This window comes from Zootoca vivipara, chromosome 11, assembly GCF_963506605.1.
Source record: "Zootoca vivipara chromosome 11, rZooViv1.1, whole genome shotgun sequence".
In the NCBI taxonomy this organism is placed as follows: Eukaryota; Metazoa; Chordata; class Lepidosauria; order Squamata; family Lacertidae; genus Zootoca; species Zootoca vivipara.
The window spans coordinates 652,676-678,828 of record NC_083286.1 but is presented as its reverse complement, the minus strand read 5'-3'; the positions used below and the strand labels follow the sequence as shown (position 1 = coordinate 678,828).

At 44.4% G+C, this 26,153-nt stretch overlaps 1 protein-coding gene across 4 annotated transcripts in view; it reads left to right on the top strand.

Moving 5' to 3' along the window:
• MAMDC2 (MAM domain containing 2) overlaps window positions 1-26,153 on the top strand; it is a 77,620-nt gene that overhangs the window by 30,424 nt on the left and 21,043 nt on the right. For 3 of the 4 annotated variants that reach the window (XM_035099753.2, XM_035099751.2, XM_035099754.2), the window contains 5 exons: window positions 542-679; window positions 9,696-9,952; window positions 11,989-12,082; window positions 14,933-15,079; window positions 17,353-17,618. In XM_035099753.2, the coding sequence (XP_034955644.1) occupies window positions 542-679; window positions 9,696-9,952; window positions 11,989-12,082; window positions 14,933-15,079; window positions 17,353-17,618 (902 nt within the window). The remainder of the gene's footprint in view (window positions 1-541; window positions 680-9,695; window positions 9,953-11,988; window positions 12,083-14,932; window positions 15,080-17,352; window positions 17,619-26,153) is intronic. The other variant, XM_060280041.1, reaches the window with a different exon arrangement.

The window sequence follows — 26,153 nt, the reverse complement described above, 5'->3', positions numbered from 1 at the left end:
GGGTCTGCATGTGGGATTTGGAAAGTTTGGTTACATATCCCAAATCTGCCTCTGCTTCCCTGTGTGGTTTGAACCTCAGGTAGCCCTTTGTAATAGTGAGTATAATAAGGAGGCATTGTACAAAGCTATTAAATACTTTGTTTTGAAAGCAAAATAATAAAAACCAGAGTTTATGGAAATGTGAATGTATAGATTTGCTTCCAGCCATTGCTGCTAATAAGTGAAGATTGGCTATCAATGGTGTATTTGAATTTTTCAAAAAAACTTCTCCTGTAGCACTGGAAAGAAACCAACCAGACACATACTGACATTTTGGTTGAAAGTTTAATGAGTGGGTGATGATGGTAACAGGTGGGAGGAGAGTATGGTTTCACATTTGTATATCTTTGTGAATAAAATAAGAAATGTGTTGAACATGCTTTAAAAAATATTATTAAAGCACTGTGCTGGTTATCGCTAATGCACCAGATGTTCAGGGATATTGTGCAATGAACGGTTGTGCGCCATGCTCTCAGTTTCATTGTATGCTTTGCAACTGCAGAATGTAATTTTGAAGAAAATCATCTGTGTGGTTTTATGAATCGCTGGAACCCCAATGTAAACTGGTTTGTTGGTGGAGGAAATGTTGGAAATTCACAATCCATCCTTCCAAGAGATCACACTCTTAATGATGAGTTTGGTAAGCAAGAAAGATCATTTGCTTGTTCACTGGGAAAGTGTTTTCATTTCTTGTTTCATCTATATGAGGGTCCTTGTTCTCATGCGAAAATAAGAGCACAATTGATTTTTTTAAATATAGCATACAGCTTTAGAAAGTACACTGGAAGAAAGAGGAAAAGGAGGGGAATATGCAGACTAAATAAGTTAATGACATCTATATATATAAAAATGTAAAGGGTCCATGTTTGGGACTTTCCACTTTTCTCGGAAACCGCTTGACCGATTGCATTCAAATTTGGACACAGCGTCCAGTACCAATACGCGAGTGCCAACATAACCTTAGATTCCACATGTGCCAAACCTTTGGCAGGTAAAAACGGAATTTTCTATAACCCCCCCCCCAAAAAAATACAGCACCCTCCAGAGGACATCAAAGGAACATACACCTCGCCTGCTGCCATTGACTGCATAGGATCAGTGACATCACAACAGAACATTCCAACCAACTGAATATGGGCCTTTAACAGAAAACAACACCAATGCGGGGGAACTGGCCAGGCACAGGGGTTTGCGAGGGCTACAGGGTGTGGTCAGTCACAGAGATGAGCCGGGGGAGGGGGAAGGAGGGGGCAGAATAGGTCATAGGTCAGGACAGAGTTGGGAGAGTCACAGGGATGAGCCAACGGGGGGGGGGGGAACAGAATAGGTCATGGGTCAGGACAGGTTAGGGGGAGTCATTACTTGCTACTATGAAGAAACTCTATTCTATGAACCACACCATTGAGAAAGGTTACCTGTAACACACTGTGTAAAGAAACATGAATAGAAAGAATATGTGAACCTGTTTCTTCATTTCTGTGCCATACGGTAGTATTGGGTAACCATGTAAACTCTCTGGCACTACAGACACAACTAAGAGATGCCTCACGGTGTCCCCTTGGCTTTAATGTATCATGTGGGATATATTGTCTTTGGTTGTAAGTTGCTTTGAGTTGCCCTGAGCAAATTAATACGTAATAAATAATAATTCAATAAATAATAAATAAAAAGCCAAAAGCAGATGCTGCTCTTTACTTTCAGTGAGACATACATACAGATTTTTATTGGGATGCATATTCCCATTCTGAAAGCCAAATTAGACATAATGTTAAATGCATTCATATAATGTACACCAGCTGTGCTGTGTGATAATTATTGTTATCATACCTTGTAGTGACAGGAAATTTAACCCCTTTCTTTCCTGCTGAAGTCCTGACCATCATTGTTCCCAGAAACTGCTATTTGCAATGGGATTAAATGGGTCTGAGAGACTTTGTCCACACAAACAGACCCACAATACAGTGGTACCTCTGGTTGCGAACACCTCTGGTTGCACATGCTGTGGGTTATGAGCTCCAGTAACCTGGAAGTAACCGCTCCCGGTTGCGAACTTTGCCCTGGGATGGGAGCAGAAATCGCACACCAGAGGCATGCGCACAGCGGGAGGCGCGCTTTCGCTGATGGCTAAGCGTGAGGTTAAGCGTGGTTTCCAGTTATGAATGGACCTCCAGAACGGATTAACCAGAGGTACAACTATATTCACTTGGAATCTGTTGGATGACTGGCCATCCTTAATATATTAAATGTACAGCAATTTATTAAGGACCCAGGTGGCGCTGTGGGTTAAACCACAGAGTCTAGGGCTTGCTGATCAGAAGGTCGGCGGTTCGAATCCCTGCAACGGGGTGAGCTCCCGTTGCTCGGTCCCAGCTCCTGCCCACCTAGCAGTTCGAAAGCACATCAAAGTGCAAGTAGATAAATAGGGACCGCTCCAGCAGGAAGGTAAACAGCGTTTCCGTGTGCTGCTCTGGTTCGCCAGAAGCAGCTTTGTCATGCTGGCCACATGACCCGGAAGCTATTTGTGGACAAACGCTGGCTCCCTCGGCCTATAAAGCGAGATGAGCGCCGCAAACCCAGAGTCGGACACGACTGGACTTGATGGTCAGGGGCCCCTTTACAGCAATTTATATCTAGGCATTGGCTTTGAAAACACATTTAAATAATTCTGTTGATTTCAGCAGAAGTAATTTAGATATAAAAGATTGGATCCAGCCTTGAATTTGTGTATCCTGGGCAAGTTAGTAATCTCTTACACTTTCAACTGGATTTTTAAATCATTTTGTGTGCTACAGAAAGAAAAAATATGAGGTGAATCTAGACTAATAGCACAATCCTAACCTTGTCTACTCAGACATAGGGCCTACTAAACTCTGTTGTTGTTGCTGCTGTTGTTGTTGCTTAGTCGTTTAGTTGGGTCCGACTCCTCGTGATCCCATGGACCAGAGCACGCCAGGCCCTGCTGTCTTCCACTGCCTCCTGCAGTTTGGTCAGACTCATGTTGATAACTTCGAGAACACTGTCCAACCATCTCGTCCTCTGTCGTCCCCTTCTCCTTGTGCCCTCCATCTTTCCCAACATCAGGGTCTTTCCCAGGGAGTCTTCTCTTCTCATGAGGTGGCCAAAGTACTGGAGCCTCAGCTTCACAATCTGTCCTTCCAGTGAGCACTCAGGGCTGATTTCCTTCAGAATTGATAGGTTTGATCTTCTTGCAGTCCATGGGACTCTCAAGAGTCTCCTCCAGCAACATAATTCAAAAGCATCAACTCTTCGGCGATCAGCCTTCTTTATGGTCCAGCTCTCACTTCCATACATCACTACTGGGAAAACCATAGCTTGAACTATACGGACCTTTGTCGGCAAGGTGATGTCTCTGCTTTTTAAGATGCTGTCTAGGTTTGTCATTGCTTTTCTCCCAAGAAGCAGGGAGATCATCTGCAATGATCAAGGAGCCCAAGAAAGTAAAATCTCCCACTGCCTCCATGTCTTCTCCTTCTATTTGCCAGGAGGTGATGAGACCAGTGGCCATGATCTTGGTTTTTTTGATGTTGAGCTTCAGACCCTATTTTGCGCTCTCCTCTTTCACCCTCATTAAAAGGTTCCTTCATTCCTCCTCACTTTCTGCCATCAAGGTTGTGTCATCTGCATATCTGAGGTTGTCGATATTTTTTCCGGCAATCTTAATTGCAGTTTGGGATTCATCCAGTCCGGCCTTTTGCATGATGAATTCTGCATATAAATTAAATAAGCAGGGAGACAATATACAGCCTTGTCCTACTCCTTCCCCAATTTTGAAACAATCAGTTGTTCCATATCCAGTTCTAACTGTAGATTCTTGTCCCACATAGAGATTTCTCAGGAGACAGATGAGGTGATCAGGCACTCCCATTTCTTTAAGAACTTGCCACAGTTTGCTGTGGTTGACAGGAGTGAGGTTGCAGGGAACCAGGCAGAGGGCCTTCTCAGTGGTGGTGCCCGCCCTGTGGAACATGCTTCCATCAGAATTGTCAAGGAAATAAACAACTACAGTGGTACCTCGACTTACGATCGACTCGACAACCGAATTTTTCGACTTACGAATGGGGCAAATGGCCGCACGCTTATGAATTTCTCGACATCCGAACGGAAACCGTGATGGTTTTAGATAGGGTTTTTTCGACTTACGAATTTTTAGATGGGGTTGCTTCGACTTACGAATTTTTCCGTTTCCAATGCATTCCTATGAGAAATCTACTAAATAAACAGAGCAGTGTTGAGATTCCTGCATTGCAGGGAGTTGGACTAGATATCCCTCGGGATCCCTCTGTCCTTATTATTCTGGCATGTTGTAGCCCTAATAAGAAATACATTCAGAAAAAAAGAAAGTGAGGGCCATGTTATATTTTCTCCAACAAAAGTTCATATTGCCTGTGAAGTTTGTTTCCTCTGTTTCACAATCTAGGGATGAGAAGGCAAATTAGAGGCTTCTTCAGAGATGTTAAACCACAAAGTATTATATTTGTTAACTGGAAAGACTGAGTGCAGCCAATGCATTTTGCCCTAAAACTGGAGCAGATGTCAACTCCAGAGGCTACTTTTGCTCATTCAGCAAATGCTGCTTTTTCATGTGATCTTTTGATGAAAAAAGGGAGTTCCACAGCTATGTTTGCAGAACTTTTTTTGACAGAGGCAAATAGTATATGCAACCTTATGTTATGTTATTCCATTTCTAGCCACTTTGCTAATTCTTCCATTATTCTCTTATATTTTCTTTTCCTTTTTCAGGGAGATTTCTAAATGTCAATATCTTTTCCCGCAACTGCATTTGCATCATCGCAAGGGCATAATTTGCAGCCTCTTGTATTATTCTGGACTCTTCCACCTCTTCTCTTATTTTTCCTAATTCTTTCTTTTCTTCTCTCTTCTCTTTGGAGATTTTTTAAATCGTATTTTCTGAAGCCTGATTGTTTAATTTAATTTCCTGAATAGCTTCTGCTAATTCTTTATTCTTTCCTTCTGCCTTGGCCAATTGGTTTTTTTTTTCATTTCTCCTCTCTCCTTTTCATTCTCCTCTAATTTACCTTCCACTTTTTCTACTTTGTCTTCCACATTTTTTATTCTTTCTTTCATTTCTTTTTTTATTTCTGTCAGATCTCTTTTCACATCTCCAAAGCTCTTTCAAGTCCATTTCTTGTTCTTCCAATGAAGTCCTTCTTTGTTGCTGTGTCATTCCGGCTGTTTTTTTTTTTTTCATTTTTTCACTTGGGTTTATTTTATCACTGCAATTTTCTTTTCCTCCACACGGTGTTGCTGTTTCCTTTTTGTTATTTTATATCTTTATCTGCAATCCCGTTATTCCCTCTAGGTGTCTCTGTTTCCCCTTGTGGTCAAATGGGGACTAGTCCTTAACTTTTATTTATTCTGCTCTTGGCTTCTAGTTTCCGGCTTCTTCCTCCCCCATTTGCTTAGTCATTTATTTGTGATGTGCTTCCTCCATTTTATTCTTGTTTTCCTCTTTGCCTCCCCCTCACCTCCTTCAATCTTTCACTTCCTCACCTCGCCAAACTTCATCCTCTTTCTCCACACTCATTTCCCCCCTTTTTTTTACTTTCTGAAACCTCGCTGTTCTAAGCAGTTATCTCCGAAAAATAAGCTTGTCTCCAGGCTCTGCCATAAAATAGAGATGGCTCCATTTTATTTTCTCTATAATTTATCTCCTTTTGTCCCTTTCTAAACTTTTTTTGGCGGCGCTATTCAAATGGGCTCTTCTTTTGTATTACCCTGCATTCCTCCCCCCTTCCTCTGTTCACCTTCCCTTCTCCTCCTCCCGATGGTTTTTTAACGTTAGCAGAACGGGGTTTCTTCTATTTGTTCTTAAATGATTTCTAATGTGCCCCGATGTAAGTTCGTTTTTAAGATAAAAGGAATTTTACCGTCAGTGTCGCGCAGGTTTCCAGGCTCTCACTGGGTAAGTCGATCTTGCTTGTCTCAGTGCCCAGGACTCTCCCCCTCCTCAGCCTTTCGGCAAGGGGTGCCGAGAATTCCTTTTAGGCACCACTGACTCTTCAGGCCAGGATTGCCTCCCGGACCTTTTTGGGTACGTTAGCCTTCCGTCACCCCTCTTTTACCCAGTAAAACGCCCTGAGCCTTCAGCAGCTCTCAGAGCTCGCCTGCCTACGACTCGCGACAAAACCGGAAGTCAGATGAAAGGAATAATTTACAGAGTGGCTCATAAGTAACAGTAGCCTAACTACTGCTGTCTATGCTCTGGTAACCTCAAGGTTAGATTACTGCAATGCGCAATACATAGGGCTGTTTCTGAAGACAGTTTGGAAACTTCAGCTGGTGCAGAATTCAGCGACGACGTTGCTAACCGGAGCAATACGGTTTGAGCATATTACACCGATCCTGGTCCAACTGCATTGGCTGTCAATTAGTTTCTGGGCCCAATTCAAAGTGCTGGTTTTGACCTATAAAGCCTTAAACAGCTCAGGACCTCAATACCCCAAGGACCGCCTCTTCCAATATGACCTGGACCCTGAGATCATCTTCTGAGGCCCTTCTTTGTGTGCCGCCTCCTCGAGAGGTCCAGAGGGTGGCAACACGAGAATGGGCCTTCTCTGTAGTGGCTCCCCGTCTATGGAATGCTCTTCCCAGGGAAGTTTGCCTGACACTTTCATTATATCCCTTTAGGCACCAGGCAGAAACATTCCTTTTTAACCAGGCCTTGGGTTGACCTGATCAACATCCCATGCCCTTTTAAAATGTGGCTCTTGGGGGGGTATTATTGGGTTATTGCTTTTATTTTTATTTTATATCCTGTGATCCTTTTATGTGAACTGCCCTGAAACCTCAGAGTACAGGGCAGTATATAAATTAAATAAATAAATAATAATAATAACAACTGCATTTTAAAGACACGTGGAATTATTTGATGTTCTATCAACATAGGGTTAATATAGCATTGTTCTTTGTCACCTTTCTGCACTAAAATACATTTTAACAATGAAAAATACTAGATGTGGGATGTTTTGAAGACGTACTCTGGTTCAGATACCTGATTATAACCTATCAATACAGGAAGTAGTTATAAAGATCTGTTTATTTACTTTGGGTAAATACTAATGAATTGAGCTCCTCTGTATTCTGTATGGTCACAGAACACAACTTTCTGTGTATAGAATTAGAAATGGATATTGCAACAAACTCCCGCGAGAATGGTTACCATAGAGGGAAAAAGAATAAATAGGTGGTGAGTGAGTTCTTAGAAGTCCAGAGAGGTAGAAACTGGTCTAAGGCCCCAGCATCTTGCTTGGACAGTGGTCACTGGTCACACTTTTTGGTGCTGAGTACACATAGCCCAGACATTTCTAAATCTTTTTCGATCCAGCATTATGCTTTGGTTTTGGACAAAGTTGTTCCATGTAATTTGGCTTAGGTTTTACTAATTGCTTGCACCTTTAAAGAAGGGGAAAAGATGTCCTGAACAAATTTTGGTCAACATAAGATCTGTGTTGGAAATGCATAGGGAAGCAGGAGTTTGCCAGCACCATAAAAAGAGGCACCCACTGTAAAGCCAAGTCTTTTCAGAATCCAGGAGGGAAGTGGCCAATAACTAAAAGTTAACAGTATAATTCCTCCCTAGCAACACAATACAACACAAAAACTTTTCATGTTGTTGTTTTAGTATCTAGCCCCACAGTTTTTATGCACATTAGCTTGACTAATGTCTGATATTTTCCTCTCTCCCTCTTTACCTCATTTCCTCACTGAAATGGTTTTTGAACTTTGAGACTACAAGCAGCCATGGTACTTAACTAGGTCAGTCTGGCCCAGCATTTTCTGTATGTGTGCCTGAGGTGGAAAATCTAAACGGATCACCTTTCTGCCTATGTATTAATCCCTCAACCACCACCATGTCACACTAAGCCAAACAATGGCTCAGTGCAAATGTAGTGGCTCTTGAGGAGATGGTTGCTGCTTTGCTTTCCTTGGTCCTTTCAGATCAGGATGGTGGGACAGCTAAACCAGGGCTGGGCTTGGCCACATTCACACCATACATCTCATGCACTTGGATACAACTGTAAACAGTCACTGCTGCCCCCAGGGAGTTCTGGGAGCTGTAGTTTGTTATAGAGAGAGGTTAGGACACCCCTGTTACCCTCCCTGAACTACAATTTCTCAGTGTGATTTAACAATCAATTCCTCTTCATAGGGAACTCTGAGAACTGTAGTACTGTGAGGGGAACCAGGGTCTCTTAACAACTGTCAGCACCCATAACAGCCAACAGTTCCCAGGAAGCTTTGGGGGAACCTTAGTTTGTCATTTGAACCTGGGGTCCTGGTTAAGCTCTTTCCTCATTACCTGTGACCTGTAGCCAAGGTTTGTTTGGGTTATAGGCTGTATCACACCGAGCTAAAAGGATTCCAGGGAGTTCCAGGGTTGTGTTTTGGTTGGAAAATCAGGACACAGCGGAGGCGACAGTGTCTTTATGAACTAAGGTTTATTTACACATATTTATATCTGAGCCTTGATGGAAGGAGTGCAGAACATTGCACCTCAAGAGTGCCTGTTGCTGCGTCTCCCGTGGCTTTGGCAAGCTTGGGTCCTGTCAGGGGACCACCAGGGGGCAGTGGAGAGTCCAGGAAGTGCAAGCAAGGGCTCTCGGATGCAGGGAGAGCCCGCGATGGCAGTGCTTCAGAGCTGTCCGTAGAAGGTGGTACTGACCCTCAGACAGCGGTGCAGACCCTTGAGGATGCTGAGAGGGGAAGGTTCCCAGAGGGAAGCGTTGGAGGTGCCAGAGGAGACAGCACCAGCCCCCCAGCTAGGCAGTTCTAGTGGGGAGGGTTCTCCACCAGCCCCATCACCAAACAGCAGAGGGGTGAAAAGAGGTTCTGAATGCCCAGCATGTTCTGTTGGTGGAAGTCACGAAAGGCTTCTGGATTCTGATTCGGGGTAGTACAGCCATGCTTTTTGTTGCTCTGTCTTGTACATATGTATATAATTAAACTCTGTAAAAACCAGCCACAGAGTTTGGAGTGGATTACTCATCAGGAGGCAACCAGCACCATTACAGGTCCAGAGCAGAAGCCAGCTATGCACCCAGATCTCTCCATGAAGCCTCTCCCAGCATCCCACATGGAGTTCTGCCCCTCCTTCCTCTTTTAATAAAACTCCTGCAAAGGCCACTGTTCTCTCCTGTGGTTACATCATGCCAATCTCCCCCTCCCAGTTCTCCTCTCTGTCCACGCATGGGGGCGGGGACAGTATTTGCGTTGTCAATTAATTTTAATGGCCTGGTACTCTGCTGGTCCTGTCTGCCAGAAAGCCTGGCCTTGCCTGGTCCTGTCTGCCAGACAGGAGTGCCTGGCGTGCTATGGTCCATGGCGTCACGAAGAGTCGGACACGACTAAACAACAACAACTCTGCTCTTTGTTTCTTGATGGCACCTCTGTCAGCCAACCTGAACAGGAAAACTGGTATAGCCTACATTTTTACACTGTGTCTGACATCTTCCCATAATGCTCCAAATATTTGCACTGGCATTTCTGAAAAGCTTGAAATGGAATGCTCAGTATTTGTTGTTTATGAACAGCAACACATCCAATTTACTTCCTACTGTATATATGTTGCAGAAGCCATTTAATTAAGCATTAAAAGAAGCTTCTCTGATTTTTAGGTCATTATATGTATGTGGACTCTCTCTATGTCAAGCATTTCCAGGAAGTGGCTCAGCTGGTTTCACCTAGGACAACAACTCCTATGTCAGGCTGCTTGAGCTTTTATTACCAAGTGCAGCAGGAAAGTGGAATTGTATTCACTGTCTACATGAGAGACATAAACGGCTTTTATGAAGAACTTTGGAAAGCAGATGGTTCTATGAGTAAGGATTGGGTCTTAGGAGAAGTTGACTTCAGTGCACCATATCCAATGGAGGTGAGGCTCCAAATACTGAACTGCTCACTTGCATATTCTACAGTTTGAAAAAAAGTGTCTTTATTATGCCATTCTCTTTTCTTCTTTATGAATAGTTAAAACTCATACAACTTGAATGTTCAACTTGAAAGTAGATGTCTTCTGACAAATTGTTCTCTCTCCAATATTGCTATGAAAACTATGTTTAACATGCAGCCATGAAGTGTGTGTACAGACTTTATGCATTAAGCAGTGTAATAATAATAATAATAATAATAATAATAATAATAATAATAATAATAATTTACCATTTGTACCCCACCCATCTGGCTGGGCCTCCCCAGCCACTCTGGGTGGCTTCCAACAGAAAATTAAAATACATTAAAATGTCACACATTAAAAACTTCCCTAAACAGGGCTGCCTTCAGATGTCTTCTAAATGTCAGGTAGTTATTTATCTCTTTGACATCTGATGGGGGGGCGTTCCACAGGGTGGATGCCACTACCGAGAAGGCCCTCTGCCTGGTTCCCTGTAGCTTGGTTTTTTGCAGTGAGGGAACTGCCAGAAGGCCCTCGGCGCTGGACCTCAGGCAGAACAGTGGAGGAGGAGATGCTCTAATATGCTAAATAGAATAAATTGCTCTTTCTAGAAGATATGATCAATTTCTAGGATGACCCCTAGAAAAATCATGGGTGATCAGTGCAGTTCAGACAGTTTTGTGGAAAGTCCTTCTTCACAATGTTCTGCATGGAATGACCATACGGCGTGTGATGGCTCATGGCGGAGAGGGGGTCTTCCCATGCTGATGTACTCACATGTTGTTTAAGGGTCCGTTCCAAAATGATTACTATATATTTAAGAATTATTTTTATATTTATAGCCTAACTTTTCTCCAAAGAGCTCACAGTGGTATACATGCTTATCTCCCTCCCTATTTTATCTTCATAACAGCCCTGTGAAGTTGGTTAGGCTGAGAGACTGTAACTGACCCAATATAGTGACACATTGTGGTGACAGTGAGCCTCATGGCAGATTTGAACAATGGTTTCCCAGGGCTTAGAACAACACTCTAACCCTTGTATCACACTTTCCCCGAAAGAATATTCATATTGGATTTCTCCTATAGGAAAAACACCTTGAACATTGACGGATACACATATTTCTATTTATGAGCGCATCAGGTTTAGTTTCACTACCAACAGTTAAATGCTGGCGAATAGACGCATGTGCAGTTGCCACACATTATGCTGTACATACCGTATGGTGTGCACTTATGAAATCTTACACAGGCTGATGTATGCACAGAACAATCTGTATACACTACTGTATATCAATCTGCCTGCCATTGTTGGACATTAGTTGCCTTTTATTTGAGTTATGTGAACATCTGCCCCTGAAACAGGCATGAAGAACCTTGGCCTGCAGACCAAATTATGCCCGCCAAGGATCTCATTTGGCCCATGAGGCTTTTCCCCAAGCCACAGCCATCTTCTCCACATGTCGTGCTCTCCTGCCAGACACCTGATGTCAGGGGATTGGAACTGAAAGGCAAACCTATTTCAACAGGGTTTGTATTGTACAGCCCAGCTTGAGTCAAATAATTGTAAATTAGTGTTTGGTGACATGAAAAAGAGTTTTGAGCTAACTGTTCTGGAGTTAAATTCTCCCTAAAAAGATCTTTAAATTTTTTGCTTTAACTATTCAATATAATTTCTTGGTATGTTGCTGTAAGGAAGACTGAAGGCTTTTTCTTATCTGAACTTTGATTAATAGTAACTGAAAATTGTTCATCCCACTGGCTTCTATTTAGGAGATTAAAGTGTGCCAAGGAAGGGAGCTGCTATGTCCTGATCTTCTTCAATCATACTTCATTTTGAACCCAACTTCAAGCTTCCTTGTACAGCGAATGACTTGAGGGTTTCAAGCATTCCCTCTCATGTGTGGTATTGGGAGTTAGCTTTGTTGCAATGAAATAATAAACCTATCATTATTAAGTTATTATTTAATGAATGATTGCTACAACAATGAAGTTTCTCTATTTGGGTTTTGTTTCCAGGTGATTTTTGAAGTTGCTTTCAACAGTGCAAATGGGGGCTATATTGCTCTTGATGACATTTCTTTCTCTCCCGTTTTCTGCAGCAATCGGACAGGTATGAATTTCCTCCCTCAGTTTATTTTTCTGATTTGCTGTTAGATTTCAAAATGTTACATGAATTTGCAAGTGCTGTACTGAGAGGCATCTTATTTAGTGCAACTTTTTATTTAATTAGTCATGTAAATTGGGACCATCAGTAACTCAATAACACAACATTAATGGGGGGAAATGGCAATATGTCACCTATATCAAATGACCGCTGAGTTAAAGGAACTCTTTCCATTTGTATTTCCATTGTATTTCTGTTATGTGTAATCCCAAACAGCAATCATACTGATTTGGTGTCAAAATTGCATACTGTATAGCAATTTTGTTCTGCCTGGACACTGAGGTCCAGCACCGAGAGCCTTCTGGCAGTTCCCTCACTACGAGAAGCCAAGTTACAGGGAACCAGGCAGAGGGCCTTCTCAGTAGTGGCACCCGCCCTGTGGAACGCCCTCCCACCAGATGTCAAAGAGAAAAACAACTACCAGACTTTTAGAAGACATCTGAAGGCAGCCCTGTTTGGGGAAGCTTTTAATGTTTGATGGATTACTGTATTTTAATATTTTGTTGGAAGCTGCCCAGAGTGGCTGGGGAAGCCCAGCCAGATGGGTGGGGTATTAATAATAATAATAATAATAATAATAATAATAATAATAACAACAACAACTTATTATTGACCTCTTGCCCTGCCAAATAAATATTGTTATATCTTTCTGCCAGGTCTTAAAATGTTTTACACTGCTCACTACTGGGATGGCTTGGAATAGAAAAAGCATTTTAGGCAACACATTCATTTTTATTGTGGAGATCCTACCCCAGAATGATAATTTTAACCTGTCCCCTATTTCCAAGTTTTTTAAAATCTCCTTCCATATTGGTATATAGTTGTCTTTATATAGATTTATGTTCTTTGCCGATATCCAGATTACTAGATATTTGATTCTTTTACAAGTTGTCAGTCCTGTAAGTTGTTGTAGTTCTCCTCTATCCTCCCTCATATTTTTGACTAACATTTTGGTTTTTTCTTTATTGAGTTTGAAGACTGCGACTAGCCCAAATTCTGTAATCTTCTCTATCACTATTGGCACACTTTCTTTTGGATTTTCTGTTGTTATAGTCAAGTCGTCAGCAAAGGCTTTTACTTTTAAGGTCTTATTTCCGTCAACTATACCCCTTAAGTTCTTTTCTTTTCTGATGTTCGTCTTCAGAATTTCCAACACCAAAATAAATAGTAGTGGGGATAAAGGGCACCCCTGTCTTGTACCTCTCTTAATATTAAAGTTGTCTGTTAGATTGTTATTTATAACTAGTTTAGCTCTTTGTTGTGAATATATTGCATTTGTACCTTTATAGAAATTCTCTCCCACTCCTATCATCTCCAGTGTTTTTTTCCCCATAAACCTCCAGGAGATGTTGTTGAATGCCTTCTCGGCATCAATAAACAACGCCGCCTGTTTTTTGTTTCTCACTACTAGATACTCTAGTCTAGACCAAGGGTAGTCAACCTTTTTATACCTACTGCCCACTAATGCATCTTTCTTGATGGTAATATTTCCTTACCGCCCCCCAGTGCTCGATGGAAGGAGGATTCAGCTTGTGCCGTAGAACCCCCTCCTGCCCACCTAGAATCCTGAAACGCCCACTAGTGGGCAGTAGGGACCAGGTTGACAACCCCTGCTCTAGAGTATCAATCACATATCTTATATTGTTTTTCATGTGGTGCCCTGGGAGAAATCCTGCTTGATCCTCATGGATATACTCTTTTAATATGAGTTTCAATCTATTTGCTAGTATGTCTGCAAATATTTTGTAATTGTTATTAAGGAGATATAGGTTGGTAATTCTTAACCAGGGGTCAGCAAACTTTTTCAGCAGGGGGCCAGTCCGCTGTCCCTCAGACCTTGTAGGGGGCCAGACTATATTTTGGAAAAAAAAATGAACGAATTCCTACCGTATGCCCCACAAATAACCCAACTATGCATTTTAAATAAAAGGACACATTCTACTCATGTAAAAACATGCTGATTCCCGGACGGTCCACAGGCTGGATTTAGAAGGCGATTGGGCCGCATCCGGCCCCTGGGCCTTAGTTTGGGACCCCTGTTCTTAACTGATGTTGGATCTATTCCCTTAGGGAAATATTGATTTATGTTTTTTAAAAAATATGTTAGAGGGCTGTCACATTGAAAACTTTAAATTACTACCATATATATCTTTAAAATGGAGCAACAGCACAAAAATGGATCTATTTAAGCATGATATCTTGAAGGAGTTTTCATTCTTTTTTATACTTAAAAGAAATAAAGAAGACTCAATTTGTCATACAGATGTGAGAGGTTTATATCCGCTTGAGTTTTGCCATATTTATTTAGAGCAGGTATTCATTCTGTCCAGTGTGTAGAGACAGACTTCCATAGGTTCACTGGTTCCATATGTTCCTGCTTCTGTGATTTCCTGTTTCCATGTGTAGACAAGGGCATAGGGAGGCAATGGGACCTTAGGTGAAATGGGAGGTCTGGACACATCTCCCAAGAGCCTCCCTTCTTACTTGTTCAGACAACTTGCACTGATCACCTGAGTGGGAAGGCTGCATGGGAGGCATGCACAGACCTCCCCTCCACCTGTTGGTCCTGTTGCATGGCTTCCACATATGCACAGGTGGTGCAGAGGCACCTTTTAACCCAAAGAGAGTCTCCACATATGTCTGCCTTGGATAATATGCACAGCTGCCATTAATGAACAAATTAAACATTGATTGTTGTCTTGATGCAATGTTTTTCTAATGTTTGTATTGCTCTGTGTACGCTTGCTTGCCATGCAAATTCATTTTATCTCTTTGTTTCTTCTAACTACCTTTCAGAAATTTCCTTCAGTCCTTCACAGGCAAGTTGCAGTTTTGAGGAGGATCTGTGTAATTTTTATCAGGATAACAAGGATGGCCCTGGCTGGAGCAGGGTCAAAGTAAAGCCTAATGCATACAGGCCAGGAGACCATACTTCTGGCATGGGTAAGTGACAAATAGTCTTAACCTGAAGAACAAGCAGAACATACAAATGAAGTTCCTCAATATTCTGAACCCAATCACACATCACCATGCAAGTTTTGTGGGAATTCTGGAACTCCCAGCAATTTTTCCAAGCTATTTTTATTAGGTTGGCACAAAGACTAGACAGCAGCAGTCCATGGAACAAAAGCCAGAGCACCAAAACAGGCAGCACTATAGTCTGGTGAAGTGCCTTATTTGGGGGGGGGGAAGAATCTGGTCTAAATAGGGGACAGGGGATCTAGCGCTACTGTAAGTCTGTACAAAAACAATCACAGGGGATTAAGGTACTGAGAAGCTGTTGGGATGGCTCTGGACCTGTGGGAACTGTTTTCAGTCGTGGAGCTCACTGCCCAGCCTAAGAAACACAATTCTCTCTCAGCTCAATGTTTCTCAGTTACAGGATACTTTTTAGGGGTTTGGGAAACACTGGACATTCCTCCAAAGAAGAATGGGTAATGAAAGTGTGGGACACATGATAAATTACAGATATTGCAGATATTGCATACACTGCAAACGAGTAAACTCAAGTTTGGAAACCAATAATATAACAAATAATATCTGGTATCTGAATAATATTTGGTATCTGAAGAAGTGTGCATGCACACGAAAGCTCATACCTATGACAAACTTAGTTGGTCTCTAAGGTGCTACTCTAAGGTGGGACCCAGGTGGCGCTGTGGGTTAAACCACAGAGTCTAGGGCTTGCCGATCAGAAGATCGGCGGTTCGAATCCCTGCAATGGGGTGAGCTCCCGTTGCTCGGTCCCAGCTCCTGCCCACCTAGCAGTTCGAAAGCACATCAAAGTGCAAGTAGATAAATAGGGACTGCTCTGGCGGGAAGGTAAATGGTGTTTCCGTGTGCTGCTCTGGTTCGCCAGAAGCAGCTTCTGTCATGCTGGCCACATGACCCGGAAGCTGTTTGCGGACAAACGCCGGCTCCCTCGGCCTATAGAGTGAGATGAGCGCCGCAACCCCAGAGTCGGACACAACTGGACCTGATGGTCAGGGGCCCCTTTACCTTTACCTTTAAGGTGCTACTGGAATGATTTTTTAATTTGTTTTAACAAATAATATGATACACATAATAAGTTTTTACTTACCCAAAAGGCAAAAACAGGATCAGTGATTTTCTATGGACAAACACCAGAAAACATTGTTTCTGGGCAGCTGCAGGAGATGGCACACATGGATGGGCTGAGGTTTGAATAGCTATTATATTTAAAGTGACTAAAAGGTGTTTTTGTGTGTGCGCTCCTCTTAGCTCGGCTTTCATGCCCCATCAGTTTTCTGAGAAGAGAATCACTGGTCACATGGTGGCGAATGAAATAAAGATCAAGTGATAAAGGCAATTACTTGGTATTCTGAAGTTGCTTTAAGTCCAAAATCCCCTGTTGCAGCTGTTTCATTAAAGGCTTAGTAAATGAAGTACTATTTAAGAACTGTAAGAAATAGCATTTTCTCTGACCTCGTTCCTCTCTACGTGTGTGTACATATGCCTGCCATTTTGGGATTATACGTCATGTATCTGGTGAAGTGGGTATTTATTATCTTCCATAATACATGCTGTAGTATCTAAAGTGCCATGAGAATCTTTGTTACTTTACCTCAGAATAGCTTTTCTGGTAAAAATGAATTTTACCAAACTACTTCAGATAGAGACTGGCTTAACCTGCAGCCTGTACTCACCTGGGAATAAGCCCCATTGAACTCAGTGGGCGTCACTCACTTCTGAATAGGATTGCATAGGATTGCACTGTCAATCTGGTCAGTGACACAGCAATATGATATAAACTACTGCTGTGTATAATTCAGTATCCAACAATGTGTTCAATAGAGCTTTCATATCTACTGAGGAGCTGCTTGGGGAAAATGTGTTGTGTGATTTAGCATCACGTCTATAGTCAGGGAGGGATTGCCTTGGAGCCCAAGTCAGCTGCCCCCTGAACTGGTGAAGCCAGGGCTGCCTCCAGAGAAAGAAGTTCTTTCATTGTAAAATTGAAACATATTGATCTTCAATGGTAGTTGGCTAAATGCAATATACAGGTGAGAACTTTTTTGGGAGATTTTCTTTCAAACAGTCATTTAGAAACATGGTGTAATATAATCAGTAACGGTTATAACTTGGAACTTTGCCAGTGGAAATCCAGAATCCAATGAAATGCCTAAAAGTGTCCTAAAATGAGGTGATGGAAAGAGAAGGCTAGAAATGTTTTTTAAAATTGCATTATTTTGCAGGTTACTACTTGCTAGCGAATACAAAGTTTACATCACAACCTGGGTACATTGGCCGTTTGTACAGCGGTACTTTGCCAGGAAATTTACAGTATTGTCTGCGGTTCTATTATGCCTTATATGGCTTTTTCAAAATGACTGATGCCCTGGCTGTTTACATCTTTGAAGAGAACCATGTGGTACAAGAGAAAATCTGGTCTGTCTTGGAAACTCCCAGAGGAGTCTGGACGCAAGTGGAGATCAGCTTCAAAAAGCCCATGCCTGCCAAGGTAATGACCAGTAATTTCTGTATCTCAGATTGCAGGGTCCCAAAGTAAGGCATGGTACTTCAAGCAAGAGACAGATATTTTCCAGTGAAACTTCCCTGACGGATGGGAATGTGATCACAGATAAATATTTAGCCACTAAATGGGTTGAGCAGCAATTGGTTCTAAAGGCAATTTCCCAATTAATCAAACCAAAATTTGATATTTAAATTGGACGCAATATGAGCACCTTTCCCAGGAAAGAGAGGCACCAGACACTACCTATTTGCTATAGGGTTCACCTCAATTTAAACTTTCCTATTGCGAACCCTACAACTGAGGTTAAGAAAAGAAAGGAGCCAATAATGGACAATATAGTTTTGCCTAGTCGTGTGACAACCTTATTGTGTTTGTCTGCTTGAAGGCCTGGACAGGGGGGCTGCAATTATTTACTTGTGGAATATTTGAGCACTGCTAAGTTTCCATTAGCACAAACATTTCTGGTGAGGGTGGTGATGTGCTGCACTCTCTGCCAATTGTTTGTCTATTACATGAAATAAGGCTCATCATCATCATCATCATCATCATCTATACCCCACCCATCTGTCTGGGTTTCCCCAGCCACTCTGAGCGGCTCCCAATGGAATAATAATAATAATAATAATAATAATAAGAAGAAGAAGAAGAAGAACACCAACAACATCAAACATTAAAAGCTTCCCTAAACAGGACTGACTTCAGCTGTCTTCTAAAAGTCAGATACTTGTTTATTTCCTTGACATCTGACAGGAGGGCATTCCACAGGGTGGGCGCTACTTTGCTTCCCTGTAACTTTGCTTCTCGCAGTGAGGGAACCACCAGAAGACCTTCAGCACTAGACCTCAGTGTCTGGGCTGAATGATGGGGGTGGAGACGCTCCTTCAGATATACTGGGTCGAGGCTGTTTAGGGCTTTCAAGGTCAGCACCAATGCTTTGAATTGTGCTCGGAAATGTCCTGGGAGCCAATGTAGGTCTTTCAGGACCGATGTTATGGGGTCTCGGACATATTATTGGCAGCCTGCCCAGAAACATATAAGTCTGCCTCAGAGGCAGTAGTCTGCCCAGAGACAGGGACTTCTGGCAAGGCAAGATAGCAATCGGCACACTGCCGTGGAGGTCCTGGGGCGTCCGGTGTGCCCGCGCTTCCCGAGCGGCCCCCTAGCCACAGAGTCCGCTGCTGCTGCTGCACGAAAGTTGGGGGAGCTGGGGGAGCCCGGTGGATCGGCTGGGGAGCCGTCACCCCGCCCCCCCAGTGATTGCAGGAGACCTGAGCCAGGCGCCCAACCATCGACACCCAGGCACCGGCTGGGTGGAGCTCCAGGGCCCTGCGGCCTAGGGCAGCGCACCCCGCAGAGCTCCGGTGCTCTGGAAGGGAGGGTGAGGAGAGCCCGGAAAGGGAGGGTGAGGAGAGCCCGGAACCCGCTGCCGGGGCCGACGCTGATGCCGCCACCCCAAACAGGGAGAGGTGAGGGAGAGGGACCCTTGGAGGCAAAGGGACCTTTGGAGAGGGACCTTTGGAGGAAAAGTGGCCTCGGAAGAGAAAACGTCGAATCCCCCTAGTACTAAGGCAATATAACTGCATGCAATCCAGACCCCCTCCTAACTTTCCTATAATCAATTTTATATCTCGCACCTCCATAAGCAGCAGTAAGTCTGCTAAGAGGATTTTTAAGTATTGTGCTTTTATTTTATTTTTTTGCTAAATTCAAATCATGGGCCATGGTAAACGCCTAAGAGACTCTGATGAGGCATTATCTTCCCCGAGGCCTAAGCAATTAGACTGACTCACTCCCTTCTAGCGGTGGGAGTTGCCTTGCGGAATGTACCGGTAGTTACATGGTGGAAACCCAAGATCGTTTCCATCCTCTAATTGCCCTTGAAACATCACCAAAAGTGGAGGAACTGAACACGCCACAGACTACAAACGCTAATGAAAGTATTAAAGGGGATGGACCCTCTCTGAAGGAGGTGTTAGAAGCTGAACCGGGTGACTGTACAGGATGTGAACAGCTCCATCTAATAATTAGAACCCTACATTATATATTCAAGAGGTTTGATGGGTTATCTTCACAGTTGTATAAACTCCAACAAAAACTTGATATACCATTGTCGCAGGCAGCTCTAGCCGTGGCAGTAGGTGATTCAATGAGTCAGCGAAATATCCCCTCAGTTAACAAAGGAATTGATAAGCCTCTTTGGATGATCCACCAGTTAGGAGGGGTTTAATCTTGGCATCAATAAAGACTCTCGTATGATGCCACATCTAGCCAAGAGTACTTTCCGCCTGATGATGATAAAGGGAATTCTTGAGGATTGAAAAGCGAGCATCACGTTCTGAGGCTGTACTGATGGGAGCACTGCACTTAGGTCTATTTGCGATACCTCAACATTTAGGAGCTCACTTAAGTACTCTTTAACCCCACGCAAAGTAAGCCACCTTGGAGCCCCATCCCAAATAGTTAAGCATATTTTCCTTGGCTGCAGAATCAGAGATTAGTGGTCCAGTAGGGGATTTGAATTGTATTTGCAATTCCCTGCCAGTTAACCTGAACAGTTTTTGATGAGCAATGGGAACTACTACCGATGATGAGGGACGTTATCTGCTTTGATACAGGTGCTTTGCAGAATGGGAGAGGTAGGAGAGATCCTGCCTCTGTGTAGCTGCAGCTGTTCATGTGTGTATATATCTATGTGCTGTCCCTATGTATGAAAGTTGTCAGGGAGTAGGGTATGACTTACATATCAAAATCATGTGAGGTGGTGTACAAAGTATGTTTCTGCTTTAGCTCTCCATATTCCTTACCATTATTTCTACCTATTTCCATATTCTAGATTTGCTCATCTCAAAAGAAGTAATGCCTCAAGGTCATTTTATTATTAGGAGTAGGAATAGTATCCTCATCACATCTTTATGCTTTCTTCAACTAAACAAGTTAGTAGCAAGGTAGTGTGAGTTTCATTCTGTCTGCTAGAAATATAAATAGTGCACTCTCTCTCTCTCTTTCTCTCTCCTTTTTTGGGGGGAAAAACCTAAAATATTACAATAAGAGAAGTGAACTCAGTATGCAAGTATTGGTAACTTGGATAAGTGGTAGCACTTCTTGAAAACATTTAGGGGTTATAGTGGATGGCAAAATAACAGTATAATGCTATGAGTCGAAAGACCAAGGGCATATTAGGTGACATCAACAGGAGACTCATTTTCATTATTGCTACTAATAAACTAAATAATACTAAATAATTTAACACCATGTTAACACAGTGCTTTGCAAAGTCAAGAGGGGAGGTCCCTGACTCAAGGGGGTCACAGTCTATGGTGCAATCTTCTTCTTCTTCTTCTTCTTCTTCTTCTTCTTCTTCTTCTTCTTCTTCTTCTTCTTCTTCTTCTTCTTCTTCTTCTTCTTCTTCTTCTTCTTCTTCCACTCATAGCTGAGTAAGATTGTCTTCCATAAACACGGTCTTAACAGTGAGTCCGTAAGTGACTGTGGAGGCCAATTCTGGATCCACATGTCATTCTGCAGCGGAGACATAAGTTTCTGGACAGGAGTTGATCACAATGAGGGTTTGCCAAACGTGCCTTCCTCTCAGCATGTTTCTCCTTTTCGCTCTGACTTCAAGCATCTTCAAAGTCCATGACACCTTAAAGTAAAGGCTGTTCTCCAGCTGGAGCGCTCGCAGGCCAGTGCTTCCCAGTTATATATATAGGAGACATTACAGAAGAAGAGACAAAGGGTCCACACAAGTAAGATCACACCCAGGGGCGTCCTTCCCAATGGGCTGGGTGGCGCAATGCACCACGGCGCCCGCCCAGCAGGGGCGCATCGAAGGGCGCATCAAGGAGGGACACAGAGCTGCCCGCGCGTCAGCCCCGCTCGCTTCACTCCTTTCCCAGCGCCAGCGGCAGTGCCTGATGTGAGTTGCCAGTTGTCAGGAGTATGGGCAGGAGTCAGGCTCTGGGGCCTGTAGTGCTTTGCAGGACTGGGGCCTGCCTCAGCTTGTGCTGGAGCAGCAAGGCGTGGCCACACAGGTGAAGACCTCAGCTTGTGCTGGAGAGGCAAGGAGTAGTCACCCAGGTGGGGCCACTTGATATCTCACTACACCTGGTGGCAGGAGCTGGGAGGGATAAAAGCCCAGCATTTTCCCTTCAGCTCTTTGCCACAGCAACGCGATCCCTGCCTGGTTGCATCTGGCCTCTTGATCCTTGCTCCATGGACCCTTGCCTTGCCGACGCCTTGATTCTTGCTCCATGGACCCTTGCCTTGTCGATGTCTTGATCCTTGCTCCGTGGACCCTTGCCTTGTCGACGTCTTGATTCTTGCTCCATGGACCCTTGCCTTGCCGACGCCTTGATTCTTGCTTCGTGGACCCTTGCCTTGCCGACGCCTTGATTCTTGCTCCGGGGACCCTTGCCTTGCCGACGCCTTGATTCTTGCTCCATGGACCCTTGCCTTGCCGACGCCTTGATTCTTGCTTCGTGGACCCTTGCCTTGCCGACGCCTTGATCCTTGCTCCTTGGACCCTTGCCTTGCCGACGCCTTGATTCTTGCTCCATGGACCCTTGCCTTGTCGATGTCTTGATTCTTGCTCCATGGACCCTTGCCTTGCCGACGCCTTGATTCTTGCTTCGTGGACCCTTGCCTTGCCGACGCCTTGATTCTTGCTCCGGGGACCCTTGCCTTGCCGACGCCTTGATTCTTGCTCCATGGACCCTTGCCTTGCCGACGCCTTGATCCTTGCTCCTTGGACCCTTGCCTTGCCGACGCCTTGATTCTTGCTCCATGGACCCTTGCCTTGTCGATGTCTTGATTCTTGCTCCGTGGACCCTTGCCTTGCCGACGCCTTGATTCTTGCTTCGTGGACCCTTGCCTTGCCGACGCCTTGATTCTTGCTCCGGGGACCCTTGCCTTGCCAACGCCTTGATCCTCAACCCTTGTACCTTCGCCTTGCTTCTTGTTCCTTGAGCCTTCGCCTTGCTCCTTGTTCCTTGAGCCTTCGCCTTGTCAACGCCTTGCTTCTTGACTCCCAGACCTTCGTCTTTGCCTTGCTCCCTGACCCTGTGACTGCCTGCTGCTGGACCCTCAGCCCTGCACCTGTTCCTGCTTCCACACCACCATCTTGCCTCTGGTCCTGACGCCCGCCGACCGGACCGTGACACCAGTGGTGGTGGTGAAGCTGCCTCCGTCGAGGGGCGGCACCCGCCACCCACTCAGCCCAGCCCAGCTGCCTGACGCCGCACACTCCTCAGCGCAGATTGCTGTGCCTCCGACAAAGCCGCCTTGAAGGCGGGGAAGGGCACCGGGGGTGTAGCTGGGATGGTGCTGGCCAGCAGGGCTAGCAGGACGCGCAGCGGCCACGCCGGAGACCCGGGCACCCAGCACTCCTCCGGGAAGTAGCCGCCCCCGGGTGCTGCTCCAAGTGCCGCCTTCCCGGCAGGAAGCAAACACCCCTCCGCCCCCGAAGGCAGCCCTCTGACACAAACGCCAGGCCAGTGGGGGGGGGCTGCACACCTCGCTTCTTTCAGGAGGACCCGCCCGGGCTGCGTGCTCCCACGAGTGAGCCACGCGGTGGGCGGGCAATCGGGTCGGAGTTGCTGGGCGGGCTGCGAAGGCATCCTTCGGCCGCAGGGGGGGCGCCCGTGGGGGGTGGTGAGTGCGCCCGAGGGATCCCTGCACCACGGCATCACATAAGCTTAAGACGGTCCTGATCACACCTTGAGTGCTGTGTACACAATAATATGCCACCAGCAAAGGGGGTGGCGAATGATTGTGGTTGCAAAACTTTACATTGAATGAAGAACATGTAGAAGTTATAATTTAGTGCACAGCACTTTCTTACAGGTCCCATTTGTAATCTCAATGCAAGCTTGATGAAAATCAGTTGGTATTTTCCTGTTCTCCAGCTTTATCCTTTCTCATGAAACTTCATGCCTAGCACTTGTTTGAGCTGGCCTGTGGTTGATTTATGGAACTTTGATTTCCTGGTTGTCTATGGAAATAGTAAATAGTCTATACAGCCAAGTTGTATTTTGGCCATCTTTGAATGTCAAATAGAGTGAGAGAATCAGATCTTTCCATTCCATCCTTTTTAGAGCCTTCCTGGTTACATAACTTTTGTAGTTGGAAAAACCTTCTAAAACTTTTTAGCAACTTATTTTACTCCATGCTCCTCCACACTGTAAAGAGTCTGCCATGCAAATATTAAATGAAGTCCATACTTTAGCTTTTGGTGCAGCGTTTGGTGCATATTTGTTCTCCAAGTCAAAACTGCATAACGGATGAATGAAAGAACTATTGTTTCTGAGGCTGTGTAGGGTTTTCCAAGATATGTTTGAATTAGCTGTTTCAGTCAGTTACTGGCTGGAGTATTTTGTACAGGAAAAGTAGCAAGTGGGCCATGGATAAAAAATGTGATTGGCCATCTCAGAAAACTCTTGAGTGTGAGTTTAACCAGATAAGCGATAAATCAATCAAGATTTTTAACAGTAAATACAGCTAACAGTTCGACTTAAAACAAAAATAAGAGTATCTGTAGATAATAGTTCACTCTGTCCATTAACAAAGTAAGGACTTAATGCTAAAACAATCCCTACCATCATGAGAGTTATTTTGCTGGAGCCCAAGGATGAAAAGGGGCAGAAACTTTAGGACTTTTTAAACTACAGTTTTCCTAAGGAATTCTACCCTGTCCAGTCAACACTGTTGCTTTTTGGCAGGAACAGGGATCTAGGTCTGATTAAGCAGTGAAGATCCCAGCATGTTCCAAATTTAAGGGGGCTGCAAAAACACCAGTGCCAACTTAAAAACAATAGATCATTTATAAACATAGACATTTTTATCTTGAAATCAGTTTGTCCCATAGTGCTCTAAAGGGACCACTTCCATGTTGTACTCTTGCAACTGTTTCTCAAGTCAGAACTTTATTATTTATAATTGCATTTGCTGCTTCATGCAAAAGGGCTTCTTGCTTCAAGCATAAACCTGTCAAGTATCAGTGGAAGAATTACTATCTGCAGTGGAGTTTCAGCCAACAGACTTTGGCCTTTATTTGCCAATTCTGCTACTAATTATCCTTAAAAAAAAAGCTTTCTGGTTTATAAAAAGGAGGGGGGACAAATGGTCTTTTGTTAAGGTCTGGCATGCAATTTGCATTATTCACCTGCCTATTCTCTTTGTTGTTACACGGGCATAGTCTTTGATCAAAGGGAGTCTTGTTATACCTACCAGCTAATAGCGCTGAGGGGAGAACATTGAAGCGGGCCCTAGAAAATGCCCAGCGATGTTTAGGATTATCTACCAACTTAAGGTAATTTGCCAAATAAATCTTTCGATGGTCATATAGGTGTTGATAATTTGTAGAGAGCCTGGTAAAATCATTTTGTAATTCGTTGTCAGTGATTATTTCCTTGATTAAATTTTTCGCCCTCCCCATTTCCAGACTTAGGAGATGCCCTGCTGAGAGTCCGTATCGGGCCAGCTTCCTAAGGATGCTCTTCTCCCAACATGATTGGAATTTGTCACAGTGTATTAGAGGGAGAAGGCCAGTGGGTGTCTTGTAAGTCTTAGCCACAGGTAAAAGGCAGATTGCCATACCTTTGCTTCAACTCTATGTAGGCCTGTTTCCAATCGAAGAGCTGCGTTTGGCACACATTTTGGGGTTTGGAAAATTGTACTTGGGAACCCTGATTGGATTTTTTCGTATGCGTCCAGATTCGCAGTAGGCATAAGTGGTGCACCATGTAGTAATTGGGCTAATGGTTTAGCCACAAATAGTTTAAGAGCAGCTGGAATATAATTCCCTCCCTTTGATCGATAGAAGCTTACAATTGCTGACGAGCTTCTTTGTGCAACAGACAAAATGTATTTGACGTGGGCCATTTTCCTCCCAGAGGCTTGAAAAACAACTCCCAGGTATTTAAAGCAAGGCACTTGTTCAATGATTTGCTTGTCAATGTGCCAATTATATATTTTCCTCTTATTGGAAAAAAAACATTATTTTAGTTTTTTGGTAATTCACAATTAGTTGTTCCTCTCTGCAGTATTGAGTGAGTTTGGTAAGTGCTCTTTGAAGGCCTATCCGCATCTGGGAGAGGATGACTGCATGGGCGTAGGCAGGGGGGGCAGGAGGGGGCAATTGCCCCCCCTAGAAGCAGGGCCGCTGGCCAGCCTGCCCCGCTGCCCACCTGGTGCTGTCTCCCTTCTCCCTGGCTGGCTGTGGGGCGGGCGGAGGAAAAGCCAGGCAACCGCTTTGCGCGGCTCTGGGGCTTTCCCTCCACCTGCCCCGGCGATTGCAGAGGGGGAGGAGGGGATCGGAGCAGCCCGATTTCGGGCTGATCCTGGCTCCCCCTTGCCCCTGCCGATCGCGGAGGGGGAGAAGGGAGTCGGAGCAGCCCGATTTCGGGCTGATCCTGGCTCCCCCTGGCCCCTGCCGATCGCGGAGGGGGAGGAGGGAGTCGGAGCAGCCCGATTTCGGGCTGATCCTGGCGCCCCCTCACCCCTGCCGATCGCGGAGGGGGAGGAGGG